At 39.8% G+C, this 21,449-nt stretch overlaps 1 protein-coding gene across 3 annotated transcripts in view; it reads right to left on the minus strand.

Annotated features, from left to right (window-relative positions):
- CPVL (carboxypeptidase vitellogenic like) overlaps window positions 1–21,449 on the minus strand; it is a 129,008-nt gene that overhangs the window by 95,414 nt on the left and 12,145 nt on the right. For all 3 annotated transcript variants that reach the window (XM_045062829.1, XM_004762557.3, XM_004762558.3), the window contains exons 2-3: window positions 8,537–8,725; window positions 318–436 (exon numbers count right to left, since the gene is read on the minus strand). In XM_045062829.1, coding sequence (XP_044918764.1) covers window positions 318–436; window positions 8,537–8,714 — 297 coding nt within the window. In that variant the 5' untranslated portion in view covers window positions 8,715–8,725. The remainder of the gene's footprint in view (window positions 1–317; window positions 437–8,536; window positions 8,726–21,449) is intronic.

Here is a 21,449-nt window from a genome sequence, read left to right on the forward strand (position 1 = left end):
CCAAGGTATTTTTAGAACAAAATGACAGCAGAATGATTTAAGAAGACCACGGCAGGAAGAAGGTGGTAATGTGACTGTTCTACACAAGGCTGCAAGGAATTTAAAAGTTGGACCTTCCCTGCAAACATTTGTTTCCTGCACATAAACAGGAACACCACACAGAGTCACTGGCACTTATTTTTAGAAAAAAATCTAAAAGATGCAAAAAAAATATTTTTTTTTAAAGTACATTGTTTGTAGGCTAACTTGTCTGCCCTGGGGCAGCAACCCCAGCCCCTGAGGGTTAGTGTCCTATGAGGGCGCTCTTGCCCGCCTACCTGAGCCGGGAAGAACCAGAAGAAAAGGTTGCTGTTGTAGGTCTTATTCACGGTGAGGTAGCCAGCATAACTCTTCACATTCAAACCTGGGAAAGGAGCGACCAAACTCTTTCTTTTTCCTAGTGGAAGAACAAATTTACCCAAGGATTAGAGAAATGCTACAACGTTAGCCAGCTCCATCTCAGCCCGTCTTCTCCCTCCCAGGGGCCAGGGCTGCGATGGAGTGAAAAGAAAGGCTACCAGGGGACTGGCACAAAGCTGCTTACTGTAGCAAATTCCAGCCCGCCCTGGTCCATTCCATATATTTGATATTCACAACCTAGCCAAGGACAACTGACATTTTTAAACTTTTTTTTTTTTTGGTCTCCAAATATAGTTTATGAGCTATAATAAGATATATATCTATATTTTTTAAGCTCCGCTCTAAAAAGTTAATCATGGTATTCACATTTGAGCCACTGGGAAGGCCAGGGCAGAAGTCACCCAATCCCAAAACATGAGGCAGTTGAAAGAGAAACAACACAGCTATATAGCTCAGCCTCCGGAAGGCCTATATTCTCCACACTCTCCTTATCATGAAAGCAAAAGGCCTGCCACTTCCATTAAGGGAAATGGGCTGACGCATGTGGGCAGCGGGTAAGGCTGGGGAAGGTAGGGTGGGGCAGCCAGTGAGACTAAGGCTGACCTCGTGGCTACTCAGAGGAAGCCAAATAGTACAACAGGATGGTTGTAGAGGGCAGAGGTTGTGGCTTTTTTATGGCACCAAAGGGACAAAAGACAGGGAGGGGGAAAGAGGGACTGCTCAGATAGCTTGAGGACACCCAGAAGTATATAAAACACTTTAGGAGCAAAGGAGCAAACACTTTTTTTTTTAAAGATTTTATTTATTTGTTGGAGAGAGAGAGGGAAGCAGACTCCTTGCTGAGCACAGAGCCCTACAGATCCAGGGCTCAATCTCAGGACCCTGAGATCAGGACCTGAGCCCAAACCAAGAGTCAGATGCTCAACTTCCTGAGCCACCCAGGTGCCCATAGGAGAGCTAACACTTTAAAGGCAACAGTACTGAGGGCTTTATGTTATGCAATAGGTGTAATTATTGTTCCCCACTTTATAGATGAGCTGAAGCTCAGAGAGGGTAAGTACCTTGCCGGAGATCACAGCTCGTAAAGGAGCGCTGGGAGGCAAGCAAACCTAGCAGTTAGGCTTCAGAGTCTGCTCCTTCTCTCACCCTGCTATGCTGCTGCTTGACCACAGAGTTAGTCCGAAAGTATGGGTGGCAGGGGAGCAGAAACAGGAACAGGGATCAGGAACAGAATGGAGAAGAAACAAGAAGGAGATGGCAGCGTGTAGGGGGAACTGAAAGAGGGGTCTGGGTGAAGAGAGTTTTCTTAGTGATGACAAAGCAAGTGTCCCCAGTAAAAAGTACTGATTCAAGAAAAGCTATTTATATCTGACACATATTAAGGTTGGCAGAGAGGAAAACGTCAGGAAGCTTGGTCCTGATTCATCCATGACACCAACTAAGCTGTGAAATGCACCTGCTCATTAGGAACAAGGAGCACCTGGGAGCAGAGGAGATGGTAGGACAAAGGCAGGGTCTCAACGGCAGTTTCCAGACGGTCCTGCTAAGCTAGGAGAACAGGAAGAACAGCGTTTCTCAATCGGGCAGACCTAGGTCTGTAATTTTGACCAGGCTCCCTGACAAGTTGCTTGATCTCTCCAAGTCTCTCTTTCCTCTTGTGCAAAGTGTGGATACTGATTTCCTCCCCCACCCTGGGCTCTCCACAAGGATCAAATGAAGAAAGCTGCACATAAAATGAAGGTTCAGGGGGCGCCTGGGTGGCTCAGTGGGTTGAGCCTCTGCCTTCGGCTCGGGTCGTGATCCCAGAGTCCTGGGATCGAGCCCTGCATAGGGCTCTCTGCTCGGCGGGGAGCCTGCTTCCCTCTCTCTCTCTGCCTGCCTCTCTGCCTACTTCTGATCTCTCTCTCTCTGTCAAATAAATAAATAAATAAAATATTAAAAAAAAAAAAAAAAAGAAGGCTCAGGAGGCTCTTGGGTGGCTCAGTTGGTTAAGCGACTGACTGCCTTCGGCTCAGGTCGTGATCCCGGAGTTCTGGGATGGAGTTCCACGTCAGGCTCCCAGCTCCATGGGGAGTCTGCTTCTTTCTCTGACCTCCCCTCTCATGCTCTCTCACTCTGTGTCTCTCTCAAATAAATAAATAAATAAATAAATAAATAAATAAATTTTTTTTAAATGCGGGCACAGGCGAGGGAAGAGAATATCATCACTAGCCCATGGGCCACCGCACCTGCAGTGAAGGTGCTTTTTCTCCTAACTGCTTTTTTCTGGCTTAGTCCGGTTTCCCTAGGGAAGACTGCATAACTCCATCCAGCTTCTCTAGCTCTTCCCAAATAGACTTAGTTTTCTCTGCCAGAAAAAAGCAAAGACAAAAGAAAGGGAGAGGAGCATTTGAAGAAAAGGAAAAGGGGAATGTTTGGGGAACATGGTATGTGCCTGCCTTCCTCCCAGGCTACAGCCCTCCCCACAACAGACTTGCTTCCCTCTGCCCTTCCTTGCTTCCGCTCTCCATTAGACCGAAGAAGGATCACCCTCCAGCGCTGGGCAGACTTTCAAAACTTCTTTTCTTTTCTTTTTTTTTCCGTTTCTTTTCTTTCTTTCTTTCTTTCTTTCTTTCTTTTTTTTTTTTTTTTTGCCATTTAAAAATTGAGATATAATGGATGTGTAACATTATAGTAGTTTCAGATGTACAACCTAACCATTCGATATTTGTATATATTGTGAAGAGGTCACCACAATGTCTAGTAAACACCCCTCCCCATACACAGTTACATTTTTTTTTCTTATAATGAGAACTGTATTTAAGATCTATTCTCTTAGCAGCTTTCCAATATGCAATATGGTATTGTTAACTATGTCTACTAATCACTATTACTAACTACTACTAACTACTAACTAATATGTCACTACGCTGTATATTATCATATCTCCAGGACTTAATTTCTTTTCTAACTGGAATTTTGTACCTAAAACACTTTTGACATATTGTCCCCCAAACTATGAATATTCTCCAATCAGAGAACCTCAAAAAGGAGGAGAGAGAATTGGAGATGGAGGGGCTGAGAATAAGTTGAGATGTGAATCACAGAGAGGTAAGTGAGTGGGAGAGGATTCGAGAAAGAAGACAAAGAAAAATGAGGAAGGTCAAAGTAGAATGAGAAAAAGGAAATATGTAATAGAAAGTAGCTGAAGGGAATGGAAGATGGGAGAGAGATGATTGAATCAATCTATCTCTCTGTGGCCAGCCGAGCACAAGGTCCACTGCCTGCTCTGAAAATGACTCCAGTGCTCCCCCGGCTGTCCTTGACTGAGGCTTCCAAAGATGTTTGTCTGCTCCCTTTTACTTACTCAGGTGCATTTCCTGCTTTCCTTCTAGATCAGGGAGTACTGGAAAGCAAGGAAATTGCCTTGTTTATCTTTGTATCCACAGGGAGGCTGACTTAAGAACTTAAAGACATTCAATACACACTTTTTAATGAATTTAGTGAACGGATGAATGAATTGATAAACGAAAGCCTGGCAAACTGACAACACAGTAAGATGAACATATTTCTACAAAAATCTGCTAAGGAAGGGAGCCTTATGACAATCTTAAGAATTTAGAAGAAGGTTTCCCTGGCCCACAAAAATGTGTTTCACCCCGTTTCAATTTTTAAATTTCCTTTAACAAAATCATGGTAAAATAATTGAACGATCTTTCAACTAAAATGATATTTCATATTTTCAAATGTTCGGTTTATCCTTCCAAAGTCTACTGATGAAACATGGAAAATAAACTCCCAAGATTTTAGGAGTTTCTTATTTCCTGCAACCATGACTCACAATACAAATGTTCAAAACAGTTAAAAAAAGGAAAAGGTTTTCTTTGAAGTGATTTCACTTCCTCTGTATTATTTACTGCAGTTACCAATGTTTGTGACATTAACACTTTGAAAAAGTTTGGAGTGTGACCAAAGAAGGACTTGAACTAGCCAATCAGGATGTACCTCACATTTACAAAGACTCCAGTACAAGACAAGGCACTGCCAGACTGTAAGTAATAATAAAGACCTAATAAAAAAAATAGTCTTTAAAGTTTGTGAGAGGGCAGTATCTGTAAAGATTTTAAAATTTGCCTCCTTTATTCATTTTGTTTTAAGGGTTTCCTCTAGCTGCAGAGAAAGTAAACATGCAATTACAATTACACAAAACTAAACCAGCTAATTGGGAGATTTAAAAAGCAAAAATTTCCCTTGTCTTTTTGTGAATTACTATCTATCTCAAGAATGCTCCATTGTGATACTAAGACTCACGTTCCTAAGGTTTTGACGGACTCAATAAACAAAAGGGATTTGGGGGAATGAGGGGACCATCTGTCCAGAGTTTCCTGAACTTTCAGTAAAGCGGATGAATAAAATTATCTTTAATTATGTTATCAGGACTGCATTTGAATACCCAGATGTACCAGATTTTGGATTAGCTACTTAAAATTCCATTCAAAAATTTTGACTGTGTAACAGAACTTTAGAAAGTGACATTATATCAGATTTACTATTTTAGATGTTGTTGCTCATCCGATGGTGAGCCAACAGACTTGGCACAGAAGGACAGAGGATGAAAACTACCCCCACCCACCAGGAGCTTTCTCCTGTACTGCTCGTGACCACAATGGTGAAATGCTTCTAGGCAACAAATACAGGAATGGGAGGGATGTGGATGGTTTCTCAGATGGGCTTCCCCATATGCTTTTGACTTGGTTCTTCCAGATGTGATACAGACACACCACCACAGTCACTTTCACCAAATGTCTCGGTTGGAACTGCTTTCCTTAGTACATGCACGTCCTTCTATATCTGCCCAAATCTCACTTAGCAGCTTCAAGTCTGGATCTAGTCACACAGAGACTTATACCTCGGGTTCTGGAGTCAGCAGAGATAGCTTTTAATTCTATCTCTGTCACTTACTATCTTTAAACAACCTTGACCAAGATACTTAATTTTCTGGGCCTCAGTTTTCTCACCTGTAAAATGGGAACAATACTTTAACTTCTTCACTAGGGTTGCTCTGAGGATTAAATAAACTAAGGTGTGAGTAACACCCATATTTGGCACATATTCGGGTATAAAACTTGAACTGTACAAATATTTATCTAGTGCCTATTACATATAGAACCTGTGCTGGCGGGGGGCGGTGTGCCTGAGTGGCTCAGTCAGTTAAGGATCTGCCATTAGCTCAGGTCATGATCCCAGAGTCCTGGGATCGAGCCCCATGTTGGGCTCCCTGTTCAGTGGAGACACTGCTTTTCCCTCTGCATGCTGCCCCCCCGCTTGTGCTCTCTCTTTCTCTTTCTGTCAAATGGATGGATAAAATCCTTAAAAGAAAAGAAAAGAAACTATGCTAGGTCCTGGGCATATAGTTATTAAATATTAGTCATTTGTTATTTTGACTACTACACTATTACTGTTTTCTGCACTAACCAACCAATAGGATAGCCTTCTTCTCAAAATTTCCATTATGCCTACCTCGAATGTAATAATTTAGTGGTTTAGTACTCACTGTTTTATTCCTTAATTGTTTCGTGTGTGCATCTGGTTACATCAGAAAAGCACAAGTGTCTTGGGGTACCTGGGTGGCTCAATGGGTTAAGTGTCTGCCTTCAGCTCACGTCATGATCCCGGGGTCCTGAGATCGAGGCCCGCACCAGGCTCCCTGCTCAGCTCTCTCTCCCCCTGCCTTCTCCACCCACCGTGTGCTCTTTTTCTCTCTTAAATAAGTAAAATCTTTAAAAAAAAGAAGAAGGAAAACACAAAAGTCTTAAATAAAGGAAAATAAATTGTAGCAGGCATATCACAGAGAAGAAGTCAGAAAATCTGAGTCCTAAACACATCTCTGGTACTCTTATCTGCATTTCCTTGGTCAGTTCATGTAAGGTATTAAAATCTCAAATTCCTCATCTGTGGATTGGTAGGGTGGGTTATGAGTATTCAGCTCTTATTTAGCTCTAACCTAAATTATTTCCTTTGATTTCCTGTTAATGAACAAAATCTAAGTCATCACTCTCCACTTATTAAAGAATCCAACATGAATGCATGTGATTCATTTTGGTGGATTTGGATATTTATTCGCCTCTTCATATTTGTTTTGTGATATGAGCCTGAACTATTTTCCACATCAAGTAAAAATGAGTCTTTTTTTTAAAAAAGAACTAACTACATTCTCTGACTACATCATCAAATATACACTGATGTACACTGACCACATTATCAAAGTTTTTCACCTTTTCTTAGAAAAAAGATAATGAGACATGGAGTCAGTATGTATGTCAGAAAAAGACATGTCACCAGGACTCAAATGCAACCTTTAAGATACAAGAATGTGTTGGTTTTAAAGGAAACAAAACAAAACAAAGCAAAACAAAAATGATGATATCCTATTAGCTATGAGAAAATTTCAAATGAAGAGAAGCTGCCTTACTTTAAAACTTCTTAACAGAGTCCACATGCTTATTTTGGTCTTTAAAATGGTTATTTCCCTAAAATATCCAGTATTGCTTCCACAAATTCTCCTGCTATCAATCAACCTACCAGCCTCACAGCCATTAATTCAGTTTTCCCTTTTGTGATGAGAGAGAAACTTCAGTCTTTCAAACCAAACCCCTCCATCTATGGGCCAGCCGCCATATTGCTCATCTACTTAAAGAAAGTACTCCTGGGGCACCTGCGTTGCTCAGTCAGTTAAGCATCTGACTCTTGATTTCAAGTCAGGTCATGCATGATCTCAGGGTTGTGGGATTGACCCGTGTAAGGCTCTGCCCCTGTAGACCCGTGTAGAGTCTGCTTGTCCCCCTCCCTCTGCTCCTCCACCTGCTCTCACTTTCTCTAATAAGTAAATAAATACAATCTTAAAAAAAAAAAAAGTAATTACTCCTGAAATAGTTGCCCCATCCTCTCCTGGATCATTTCTATCAGCAAACACATGGTCTCTTACTCTCTTAAAGACCCTTCCTGATCCCATAGCACCCTCCAGCTACCACCCCATTTCTCTGATTCCTTATACAAATAGCACCTCAGGCTAGCTGCCTAAATACTATTTTATAGTTCAGGAGCCTACTGATGTCCAGAAAGATTAAGTACTTTATCTACACAGTGATTTACTTAGATATAAAGAAGCATTAAGAGCTTAAAATACCATAAATTTCAGTCTCTGATGATACCAAATAACACCTCTTTCCTATTAATAGTAACAGAAAAACCCACAATGTCTAAATAAAAACCACTTGCAAACACTAATATTTAGGAAAAAATTTACAGGTTACAAAGAGCCTTCATGTGCATTTTCTCCTCTGATTCTTAATATCCCTGCAACGTGACTAAGTGATTATTTGTCCATCTAGTTAAGGAAGAAACCGAGGCCTAGGAGGTTTGGGGAATTGCCAGGCCAAGGGGCCCAACATGATGCCTGTGGTCATAGAGAGGAGTGAGGTTGTTTGGGTGTGAATCCTGAATCTACCAGCTGGTGTCCAGCTGACTCTGGCAAGTAGCAGAATCTCTTCCTGCTTTAGTGTTTTTGTGTGTCAAATGGGTACAGCTCCCCCCTGGGCTGTGGAGATGCTTACATGAGTTTATGTAGAATCCTTTGAACCAGTAACTGACATATATCAAGTTCTAAGGTTAATATTCACTTCATTAGGGGTGCCTGGGTGGCTCAGTGGGTTAAGCCTCTGCCTTCAGCTCCAGTCATGATCTCAGGGTCCTGGGATCAAGCCCCACATGGGGCTCTTTACCCAGCAGGGAGCCTGCTTCCCTCTCTCCCTCTGCCTGCCTCTCTGCCTACTTGTGATCTCTCTCTGTCAAATAAATAAATAAAATCTTAAAAAAAAAATAGTCACTTCATTAAGTGTCCAGCTGTGGACGGACACTATGCTAATTTTTTTTTATAAATAGAACTGTTGGGCCTCCATCACTAGATAATCTGTCCCTGAAAAACTCTCATTTTAGCTAAAAATTCTGATAACATAGGACATCAAACAATAATATTTGAAATAAAACAACTGAGTATAAACCCCAGAAGGTATTTTGAATCCTGTAAGATGACTGCTTTAAAAAAAATAAAAAACCTGTTGAAAATTTACCAGTGTTTTTCTGATTTTATGAAACTTACCTTCTTCGAGTTTTCCAGCTTCAATGTAGGAAGTAAGAAATAATGGCTTTCCTACGTCTCCCTTACGTGGTACGGAAACCCGAGCTTTTTTGTATATGGAGTGAAAGAGTCCATTACCACCAGGGCTGAACATGAACATGGTCACCAAAACAGTCACCTTCCACATGGCACCAACCATTCCCTCTAGTCCTAGGAGAAAAACGACAAATGATTCTGAAGAGTAAATATTGACCCAGGCTTTTTACATATAAGACCTTCATTTATTTCATTCAAAAAATAGGTATATTGAAAAAAAGAAAAGTATATTGGGCGTGTTAAGCACCTTGGATACAACCTGAATAAAACAGACCCAATCCTTGCTTACCCCAAAGTGGGCAGTCTAAGAGAGAAGGAGGCACTATCCAGGTTTATATTTGTATTTCTAAATATAGAAAGACAATTTTTATTTCTAAAACCATGGTCTGAAAAGTGATAAACTTTTGAATTTTTAAAAATTTTTTTAAAATTCAATGCAGGATTAGCTAAAACTTCAAGACAACAGGACTCTGTAACTGATCACCAGATGAGTGGTAGAGACAGTTACTTACCACAGAAAGGGAGAGGATTGGGAAGACTGAGAGAACCCAGGAAGGCCTTACCAAGGTTGCAGAGGGCGTAAAAGGCGGGTGGAGCCCAAATGGGCAGGAGAGATGGGGAAGGCATCACTGATGGGTGGAACAGCTTGAGCAAAAGGGAGATATGAGTTGTCCATGGCAGAGAAATTTTAAAAATTTAAAACAAACAAAACAGATTTCCGATTACCTCTTCTCTCTCTACAAATCATAAACTTTGCATCCGAGAACAAAAAAAGAAAGAAGGAAGAAGGAGGTCCTAGGACTATCTTTAGGTCCCTGTCCCTATAGCTACCCGATAAGTAAACTCAAGAGCTATGCCTCAAACTTTATGAACACAGCTTTTTAAGGGTCTTCGAATCTAATGTTTGTCTAGAGTATTCATCTCAGCTGATAATAATAATGGCTTAAAATTATATGATTTCCCTAAACTTGTACATAAACATATAATTTGAATTTACAATGGGCTTTCCCAAGTGTTTCCAGCTGATCTGAATATCTTAATAACCCAACCAGGAAATCAAAAGTGATTATCACCAATTTTAGATAAGGAAAATTTGACTCCAAGGAATGCCTCATCCTAGGACATGCAGAACCCAGTCAAGGCCAAGGTCAGGTTAAGTTGAGTCAGGTGAACAGGCAGGGCTGGACTGCAACTTTTTCTAAAATTTTGATGTTTTGTTTATCATGGATTTTTTTCTTGCATTAATTTTGATCCCCCCCACCAAATATTGCATTAAAATACTATGTATCATGATTATTGAGTTTTTTGGCATGCTCTTAAATTTTACCCTGGGCAAAGGCCACACCTGATTCACTTAATCCTTAATGCTAAGAATTATGATCCTACATCAGTACTATTATTACTCTGCCTTACTACTATTTAAGCATGATCCAAATTCTTAGCTCTAAAGTCTTAAGTAAAGTACACGAAACAAATAAATACTTTACTCACTCAGGTTTCTGGATGTAAAAAGAAGTATATAATTATGTGAACATAATGCCTGCTTTGGACTGTTAAAATGGTGCTTTAAAATACCATGCCATTAAAACATCTTAAAAACACAAAATATATAAAAATCTATTACTGCGTGTTTATCACAACCCAAACTGGCATAACATGAAGATACTGGTTGTAACAAATTTTAGACACATTTCCCCAGTAAGATAGACATTTACCCTTATAATTTGATCAAATATACAATGCTTGTCAAATCTTTCATGATTGACTTAATAGAATTCCCCATACTTCATGTAAACAAGCCCAACCAAATACAATCCGTAGCTAAAAAATGGTTTTGCCTATAATAAGGAACAAAATGAATTTAAAACCTGAAATTAGTCCCAAGAATCCCAAGAGTAGTGACCACTATGGAGCTGATAAAACATTTTTTTAAATTATGTGAACTTGTTACACTGATGTTTTAATAACATAACTACTTTCAAGGAATACTTAAAATCAACAATCTTACTCTCTAACTGGTTCAGGGAAAAAAAAAATCTGTGGAAGCAAAAAAAATAGGGGAAGAAGCTCTTCCAGTAAGAGTTGTTTTTTTTTTTTTTTTTTTTTCCTAGAGGCAAGAAACTAATCAGGCCATCTAATTTCTCCATCTTCCTGTTGCAAACCTCCAGCTCCCTTTAATGGAAGTCATTAATATTTAAATAACCAGGGCAGTAACAACACTTCCCTTGTAAGCAGATGTTGACTCAAAGATGTTAAAGGAGGAAAGAGGTAAAACTCATCTTGTTTTAATTGACATACATCTAATACATAAAAGTAAGAGTTGGGTCAATTTAGTAGATCTCATTAACATTTAATCAAATAACTATTAGAGTCATGGTTTCTCATGCCAGTGAATTAAAGCAACAACATACTTCATTTCATAATTCTCATTTAACCATCAGAATTCCTGAACTGTGCCGGGCTGTCATCTTTCTTCATGAAAATGAGAGCTATTATCATGAATGGAGAAGTATTGTTTCTTTTTTTTCTTAAATTCTTCTCAAATGTTTTCGTTTATCCTAAATTAGCTCAAATCTTATAATGTATTGAACATTTACTGAGTACTTTCTAAACAAAACACCTTGTGCTAGAAGCTATTGCCCAAAGAAAGTGAAAAAAAATGATTAACCATACAATTTACCATGTCTATATGAAATAATATGAAAATATTGATGCTATTTCCAGTTCAAATATATCATATTGAAGGATTCAGGCAATCTGTTCCTTCTAATGTTTAGAAACATAAAATCTAAGTAAATACAAAGCAATATTGGCAGAATTAAGTAAGCTAAAGGTCAAAAGCATATGATTTATTAAAATTATCTTACTAAACCTTAAATATTACAGTTGGAAACCTTATGTCCAAAGTACAGTGTTTTTCTATAAAAACAGCTATTTAACACAGTGATCCTTAGAATAATAAAAACTGTCAACAATGTAAACAATTTAAGATAAGTAAGTTGTTGTACACCAAAAAGATGGAATTATACACAGCAATTAAAATGTTAAGAATATTTTGGAAAATATACTAAAATATTAGGTAAAGAAGAACAGGCTATTATATTGGATATATGGTAGTTTCTCTAATACTTTTTAAAAATTTCTAAAGTTTCTACAATAATGACTCTTATAATTAGAAAAAAAAAGTTTTCGGTTTTGCTTTTGTTAAGATAAATGAAGCAACTGATAGACATGGCAAAAAAATGCTTGTTCCTTATTCCTTGTTACTACCTGGTTATGACCTCTTGCGTTTCCTAGGAATAAGGGTTCTGTTTGTTCTTTTAGAATACATTCTTCTTTCTCTAACATTCTATGAGGATGTGTCTTGATTTCCTAGAGCCATAGAACATCAAGACTCAAAGTACACTTTCTCTTTGGCAAATGAGAAAGCTCTGCATAAATGTGAGATGCTGTTATAATAATAATTTCTATAATTATATTGTGTTTAATTCTGCCTGGAATCGAGTCCGTGACAAATGTGCACATAGTTGGTATTGGCAAATATCTGTTGAACTGATGTGTCTAAATAATGAATCATATTTTAGACAGATATGAGATATTAGAGATTCATGTGGCTTAATTCTTTCATATTGGAGACTAAAATTGGAGCCAGAGAAGTACGTAAGTGACTTAAGATTACACCGCTGGTGAGTAGCAGGGCCAAGACTCAAAGCCAGGATCTATTTATGGCTCTACATCAAATCTGATTTCCACACTCCATCCTTGGTTACAATTATATTCAGATATTCTGTTATTATCTCAATAGATAATTAACAGCCTGTAACAGTCTGAAGCCCTTTTCAGAGATCATTAGAATGTGCAATAAAAAGTGACAAATGAATAAAGAGAAATATTAATAAGTCAATCTTCCTAGAGAAATTTGGTTTTTAGAAACAGAAATCCAGGTTCTGCCAGCTCATGCATCAAAACTTTAGTGTGACAGTGACTTCTCTGGGTCCCAGTCAATGTGTTAAAACCAGTGGTTACCTTTCCAGGAGCTTTGAGAGCTCGATGTTCAACAAAGCCATTGTTAAAAATTAAATTTACCATTTAATAAGCCCTCTTTAAAAACCTAAGTAATAAATATTCAGAACTCATCACTTCATAACTATTTACTACATTTTACTGTGACTCCAGGGATATGGTTTTTGTATTTGATAGAGAAATTCTATCTACAGTGCATTTCTTTCCAACTCTGTGTTCAGGAACATCTTGCTGGTACCTTGAAATAAGCCCTGGTGGGAGTATTTACACCACAGAAATCAGCAAAGATTCCCACCCCCAGAGAACTGGTTTCTAAAGATTTACCCACACACAGTGGTCTCCTATTCCTAATTTGAAAAAAATGAGCTGGAAACTACTTTCCATCACACTCCCATTCCAATTGAAATAATCAGTAGAAGAGACAAAAAGGAAAACCCTGCCAAGTTGTCCTAGTGTTTGAAAGCAACCATTAACAGGTCAGATATGCAAGCCTTCTGGAAAAGAAACCTGAAAAAGCCACTTTTCGGAAACTGTGTGTTCTACCAATGAAGAAAGAATCAAAAACAAAAACTCCAGAATGAGGACAAGGAACAGCCACTCTCTGTTCTCCCCTTCCCACTTGCCTATTTTATATGATAATTATTCCAACCAACAGATAGGAATTGCTCACATAATAAATGCTGTACCTGCAATAAAATAGCTATTTGGATTCCCCTGTCCATATTTAACTGGCGTTAGTAGCTCCCAATGTGAAAAAATAAAAAAAATTCCCCAAAACAAAACGGGCCAACTAGTAATAGACATTTCCATGAACTCTGCAATAAAAGAAAGGTACGGGAACGTGGTTCCTCTACTCTACAAAGATGTAAGCACATCTCGAGATTATTCAAGCGTATCCCAAGCACCTGAATCCTATAACAGAGCTATTATGCAACCTTCCACTAAATACCAATTCTAGCTGTTTTGCTGAAAGATTTCCATGCAAACCAGTGTTTTATTTGTTCATTTAGATAAACGAACCTTCAACTAAATAAGTCTTTATTCTGAGGAATCCACTACTCATTTTCCTTAGGACATCATTTTAATGTCTCAAATTGATGTTCGAAGCGCTCTTTCCCCAGGAAAGACACAGTGCCAGACACACCAGGTGAGAGGTGACAGGCAACCTTCTGCTGAGGGGGCACTGAGAACATGCCCATCTCCTTCTCCCAGACCACCCCACTGGCATCAGACAGGGGCATCTAATCTTGCTAATGACTCAGTCATTCCCATCTCTGCCATCGTATTTTTGGACTCATAGGAAAGGGAGATACGTGGCAGGTAGACGATGAAAAGAATCAGGAAGAGGAGGAATAATATCATCTGACTTTACCTCAAAGTCTCACTCCAGCGAAAAGGAAAATTTGAATGGGGGTGGGAAGTTAGAAGAAGACATGTCCCAAAGTGTTAGTAACGGCTTTGAAACAGAAAGACATCTTTATGAGGCCTCATCAGTAATAGCTACCAATCACTGAACATTCTCTATATTCAAGGAAATGTGCTAATTGCTTTATATTTTTATTTCTGACCTTTCTGGGGCAGATAGTGTTATCATCCCACTTTAGGGATTTGAAGCTGATCCTCAGAGAATTTATTTTATATATATATATATATATATATATATATATATAATTGGCCCAAGTCCACATCACTAATAAGTAGTAAAGCAAAGAGTTAATGCCAATTCTAAGACTATTCTATAGTCCCAATACCAGCATCTCCCAAAATGTGGGACAGAGTCCCTCCTCCTTATTCAGGTAAATTTGGAAATATATTATATCCCTACAGAATTAAATTATTATGTTGCTAAGAAGTTCTTCTGTAAATCAACCTGTTAAAACTTTAGCCCAGTATTTCTTAAACCAACAATTTTTCTTAACGATTTTTTTTTTTTTTTAATTTGAGAGAGAGTGAGCGAGAGAGAAAGTACGAGTCAGGGGAGAGGCACCGAAGAACAGGTTCCCCAGCACCCTGGGATCATGACCAGAGCTGAAGGCAGACACAGAACTGACTGAGCCACCCAGGCGCCCTCCCAAACCAACAGGTTTTGATCAGGAAAGGCTTCTTATTATTGCGTAATATCTAAAAATTTTATGTCATGCATTCTGTGGATTTATTTATTCAACAAAACATGGTAGAGGAACATGTATATCCTAGGCCCTCCTGCTGGTCTAACACTTCATGTAGGTTCTGGAAACATCTCTGGGTAGAGCCCCCCTTGAGGAAACAATGCAAAGGCCCTGAGGTGCAACTAAATTTTATTTGTTGTTGGTTGATGGGAGCACAGTGAATGAGGAAGGAAGTGGCAGGCACATGATGAATTCAGAGGGTGGTCAGGAACAAAATAGGTTGAGTTTTAGCTCTATTCATATTCGTTAGCATTAGGGAATAATACAATCTGCTCAGAATTGTGAAACGGGAAATGGTCACTCCGGCTGCCATCTAACAAGTGGACTATGGGAGGAAAAGGATGGAACCAGGAGGCCAATGTAATATTCTGGGAGAGACGGCAGAGGCTGGAGCCAAGGGGTATCGGGGGAGTGGTGAGACGTGTGAGCTACGTTTTGTAGGCAAGCCTACTTAAAACATTCTGATGTTTTAAATCCTCTCCCACCACCCCGTTTGTGGTCCTTTTTATAGTAGCCCTAGGAACTAAGACATGGATAGTGGGACCAATATCCAACTGGAGGTGGGGAAAACTCTGGGAAGAGTCAGGATGGAGGGGGTAAAATGTGAACCATCAACAATCAAATGGGAAAGAGAAGCTAAATTGATTTCTTATCGAGGTATGTCTGGCATTATTATAAGCCAGGATCTCTCACAGGACCCTTTGTGAAATATTAGCTCAGTAAGATATTAATGGATTTTTTAAAAGATTTTTTATTTATTTATTTGACAGAGAGAGAGAGAGAGAGAGAGATCACAAGTAGACAGAGCAGCAGGCAGAGAGAGAGAGGGGGAAGCAGGCTCCCCGCTGAGCAGAGATCCCAGGATCCTGAGATCATGACCTGAGCTAAAGGCAGTGGCTTTAGCCTAGTGAGCCACCCACGTGCCCCGATATTAATGGACTTTAAAGGGAAAAAAGTTTGGAAAAATTTGGGTTAAACAAACTTAAACAGGGTTTCTGTTTCCAGAACATCTCAAAGCCTTTCACTTGTTAATGGGCAGTATGTGTGTGTGTTTTTTTTTAAGTGTGTTTTTTATGTGTGTTTTTTTATTTATTTGACAGACACAGATCACAAGTAGGCAGAGAGGCAGGCAGAGAGAGAGGAGGAAGCAGGCTCCCCGAGGAGCAGAGAGCCCAAAGTGGGGCTCAATCCCAGGACCCTGGGATCATGACCTGAGCTGAAGGCAGAGGCTTTAACCCACTGAGCCATCCAGGTGCCCTGGGCAACATGTGTTTATCTGACTGTGACACTATCCTTAGAGAGATCCTGAATCCAGAGGTTTACATAAGACATACCCAGATGAGGACACTAAGTCCCAGGTTGAACAATTTCTCTAGTCCTGGAATAATTTTCTCAAGCCCCCACTTAACTACTATAAACAGTAAAGCTGTATTTTGAAGCCAGATCTAAATGATTCTGAAGTCCATATCTTTTACAATATATCACTGTGTCAATGACATAACATAAGAAAACCTGCCTCCATCTAACTTTTGACAAAAGCAGAATTCTGGGTAAACTAGGTTCTCTGGGCATTTGCAAAACCTACAGGTGCTAAAATTCCAAGTGATTTAAGGGCATGTTTATCTACAACGCAGTGAAAATCACATGCCCAGAGAATGCTTCATAATGGATTTCTAGTGTATGTCCTTCAGTTTTGAAAATGATTTTTTAGGGGTGGCTATAGCCCTCAGTCCTTTAGGATTCACAGCAAAAGCACTATCTTCCAGTGAGAAATTCTTTATTTTTCTGATATAAATTAGCCCAATTCTTTTTAGACTCGGCATCCTTTTTCCTATCTACTGTAACTAAATTCATCAAATAAAACATTAAGATACACAGTGTGGTAAATACAAGGGTAAGACTGGGCACTATGGATGAGAATATTTTATATGAGGATGATTCTGGGAAATTCTGCAATGTCATCTTAACTATTACTCCCTGAGGTGACAAGAAACTCCTCCCTGATTACAAAACAGAGATATGACTATGTATTACACATTACATATTATTATATAATACTCCCTTAGTTAAGTCTAGTACTTTGCTTATCTCCCTTAGTTAAGTCTAGTACTTTGCTTGTTTCATCTGGTCTTCAGAGTAGTTAGTGGCTCTTCAACAGGGGCCCATGTTGATGGAGCAGAGCTGGGGCAGACTCCAAGTTCACTAGACCATCCACTCAATTCAATAAACAGGCTGACCCTTTAACAACATGAAGGTCAGTAATGTGACCCCCGTACAGCCGAAAAGTCAGACTCCCCCCACATTTAATGACTAATAATCTACTGTTGACTGGAAGCCTTCCAATAACATCAACAAGTAACACATATTTTGTATATCATATGAATTATACAGTGTAATCTTACAATAAAGGAAGCTGGAGAAAAGAAAATATTATTTTTTAAAAAGATTTTATTTATTTATTTGACAGACAGAGATCACAAGTAGGCAGAGAGGGAGGCAGAGAGAGAGGAGGAAGCAGGCTCCCCACCAAGTGGAGCGCCCGATGTGGGGCTCGATCCCAGGACTCTGGGATCATGACCTGAGCCGAAGGCAGAGGCTTTAGCCTGCTGAGCCACCCAGGCACCCCATGAATGAAAATGTTATTAAGAAAATCAAAAGGAATAAAAAAATACATTTACAGTACTATACTGCATTTATCAAAAAAAAACAAATCTGCATGTAAGTGGTCCCATGAAGTTCAAATTATGTATCTTCAGCTCCAATTATGTGCTAGACTCCAGTGTAGGCAGAGAGAACCAAACACACAAAGTGTCTGCCTTCATGAAGTTTACCCTATAGTGGGAAAGAGCCCGATGAGAGCTATCAAGAAAATGAAAGCAGGGTAAAGGGTTTCAGAGTGATGGGTCGAGGAGTGATGTTATTTTACAACGGGATGGTTAGGGAGGGTCCCTCTGAGAAAGCGACATGGGAGCAGCTCTGAAGGATATGAGAGACTTCCATTTGAATCTAGGGAGAAGAGAGCTCCTAGTTGGAAAACTGATCTCAAAGGCCCGATCACAGGAGGCAAAGAGGATGGAAACTAGTGTGGCTGGAGTCCAGCAAGTAAGGGGGAATGTGGTACTGAGTCAGGCCAGGTCTCAGATCATTCTGGGTGTTGGAAGTCAACATGTGATTTGGAAGAATCCCTTCTCCCCAGCCCTGATGTTTCCATCCACGGTGAGGCTGGCCTCTGGCCACCCTGTTGCTCACTCCCAGGAGGCTGGGGCGAGAGGTGGAAAGGTTTAGCTGGTAGATAAACGTAGGCATGCTAGGCTCTGTAGGGGAGCAATGCTCTCCTCTCTTCACCTGGTCTGGGCCCCACCCTGTACATGACTGGGGAAATCTGCCCAACGCTGGGCTTCAGTCGAAGGAGATTCATTTGCCCAGAACTAAGAGTTTCAGCCCAGCATAGCTTGTCTCAGGAATACAGATAGCATTTCACTCTCCACCCGCCTTGCTCCTTGTCTTCTCAATTTCTACAAAAATCAGGGGGAAGGAAAGGAGTTTGCTATTCCGGAGGGCTCCCTATTTTATTCTATTCTCCCAGTAGAATAGAACTTGGAGTTTATTCTGAGTGTAACAGGCTGGAGTTTTTTCCCACTGCACCTCACTGTCTCTATTATCCTGCGAACATTTCATCATACATGTAATTAGGAAAGGCATCCCTAACAGAATCAGCTTCACACACATATTCAGAATTTGAAGTTCCATACGGTCTTACTTGCCCACACCAGCCCTGGAAAGCTATAAGAGTTGATCTCAAGAAATGATCTTTAAAAATCTAACTGTCTCAGGGGCACCTGGATGGCTCAATCAGTTAAGCATCTACTTCCAGCTCAGGTCATGATCCCAGGGTCCTGGGATGGAGGCCCGTGTCGGGCTCCCGGTCAGCGGGGAGCCTGCTTCTCCCTCCACCACTCCCCACTACTTGTGTTCTTTCTCTCTCAAATAAATAAAGGAAATATTAAAAAAAAAATCAGACCATCCCAAATACCTTCGCACAGGTAATCAGAGGGTAACAAAGTCACGGACTACTTGGCAAGAACAAATAAATGTGGAACTGAAACCCCTCGTTAAGTATTTTAAAATCAAGTATGCATAGTATCCAAGAGGAGCCCACAGACTTATTGATCTGGTTCTTCTGCCATGGGATGGAAACATCGCCTACAATTACCTCTGTAGTTTCTGAAAGCAAAACAAAACAAAGCTAACAAAACAATTTTCATTCCCTTCCTTGCTGCATTCTCACTTCTGTCCATACTGTCTTGCCCCAATCATTAATGATCTTCAAATTCCCAAATTCAAAGGTCTTTGTCTTAATTGCCTTCTCTGATATGTTGACATTACCACTTTGGTAAATTTACCAATGCTTTGCCTTCTGTAATCTGTGCTTTCGTGGGTCTTCTAGAATATTTTCATTCATGGCTACCTTTTCTCCTGCCTTCCCCTTAAAGGGTTTCCCAGGAGTCTAACCTTGGTCCATAGCTTATCTTTCTCCACACATCTCTCCAAGGTGGTCCCATCACTCTAAGATGATCTTCCATGGGACACCACTCAAATAGCCACTCTTCTGTGAAGCTGCAGGCTCATCTACCCAGCTGCCTGCTGAACACCTTCACCCCATGACCCATGAATATATTAAACTCAACTGGTCCACACGGAACCTAATACTTTTGCTAAAACACAGTGAATTGAACATATTTGTTTATTTCTGTTCCCTCACAAAACCATGCTAATAAATCCCATGGCCAAAGAAAACAGAAAATATGGCAGATAAAAATTTTGTTGTTACTGTTAGATGGTAGTCTGCAGAGAATGAAAGCAGATTATCAATGAGAAACAAGCTCATTCATGTCACAAAATCACAGACAGGCCAATGGTAAGTCCAGGACACTGCGGGAGGCAAGGGACAGCATGGCACCAAAATCAGAGGGACAGATGAGAGTCTGTAACACAGGGTAGAGCCTCAGACCCCTCCTGACCCTAGCAGAGGAACAGACTCCTTCTGCTGCAGAAAATTTATTCTTTAAAAAATTAAGCCATTGAAACTCTAGACTTGAGAATATGAAATATAGGAAAAGTTGGGGAAGAAAGTGTACATAGTGATTGCCTCTGGTCCCTCCAACACTCAGCTCTAAGAAAGCTGAGAGCCCTCTCTGCCTCTATCTCTCACCCATGCAGGAAAATGAAGGAGTTTTCTCTGGAATACCCAAATCCACTGAAAAAAGAATGCCATACAGACTTACTTGTCCTTGTGAATATTACTTGTGAAGTACCTTGGAACCCACCAATCAACACTAGGGAACCAGTGAACTGCTGGCAAATCCCTTCAAGACAATGGAGCTTCCAACCAGCAACTTGGTTTCTCACACTGAATATAAAACTAGAGTCAAAGAAGTGCTGGACATTGGAAGAAAGCCTTTAATTTGGAAGAAAAAGCAAAAGAAATTACTTGAAAAAAAATCAGAAGAAACAAAAATATAAGGTGTGGAATAATTCTTCCAAAAACTATATATATATACATATGTATATACATATATATACATATATACCAGATATATCTTTAGGGAGGTAAGAGAAGATATTACATTAATTTAATCACAGAATACTTCATTTTTTTTTAATTTTTAAAGATTTTATTTGTTTATTTGACAGAGAGAGTGATCACAAGTGGGCAGAGAGGCAGACAGAGAGAGGGGGGAAGCAGGCTCCCTGCCGAGCAGAGAGCCCGAGATGCAGGGCTTGATCCCAGGAACCTGAGCTCATGACCTGGGCCGAAGGCAGAGGCTTAACCCCTGAACCACCCAGGTGCCCCCAGAATACTTCTTTCTTAAAAGAGAATGAAGGACAAGACCTTGTTCCTGAAAACTAAAAATAAGGTGGGAGCAATCTCAAGATTTTGATAAAAGAGTGGGACAACAAAGACACATAAATCCCCTAGAAAATATAACTAAAAAAAAAAGGGCTTTAAAAAAAGAAAAAAGATAAGATAATTAAGAGATTGGTTCTGGAAGAACAACATCCAACTAATGGGGGTTCTAGAAAGAGAAGAGAGGTACAATGCAAGGGAGGAAATTATCAAAGCGATAATACAAAAAAATTTAGCAGAGGTACAGACATAACTCCCAGATTTAAAGGAACCACCAAGTTCCCGGATCAAGGAATGACATGACGCAGAAGAGTTTCCAGAAATAAAGAGACTGTCATTAACTTTCCAGAGAGAAAAAAGAGAAAGAGAGATACCACAAAAGAGTATCAAGAACCAAGATGAGGGGCGCCTGGGTGGCTCAGTGGGTTAAAGCCTCTGCTTTCGGCTCAGGTCATGATCCTAGGGTCCTGGGATCGAGCCCCGCATCGGGCTCCCTGCTCCACAGAGGAGCCTGCTTCCCTTCCTCTCTCTCTGCCTGCCCTCTGCTACTTGTGATCTTTGTCTGTCAAAAAATTTAAAAAAAAAAAATTAAAAAAAAAAAAAAGAACCAAGATGACATTTAACTTTTCAATAGCAGCTAAGAGATACTGGGAAAACACGCCTTCAAAATACTAAGAGGAAAATAATTTTCAAATTAGAATTATATGCTCAGCTGAACTTTCAAACAAGTGTGAGGATA

Source organism: Mustela putorius, unplaced genomic scaffold (genome assembly GCF_011764305.1).
Source record: "Mustela putorius furo isolate JIRA1106 unplaced genomic scaffold, ASM1176430v1.1 tig00003845_pilon_pilon_pilon, whole genome shotgun sequence".
Lineage (NCBI taxonomy): Eukaryota > Metazoa > Chordata > Mammalia > Carnivora > Mustelidae > Mustela > Mustela putorius.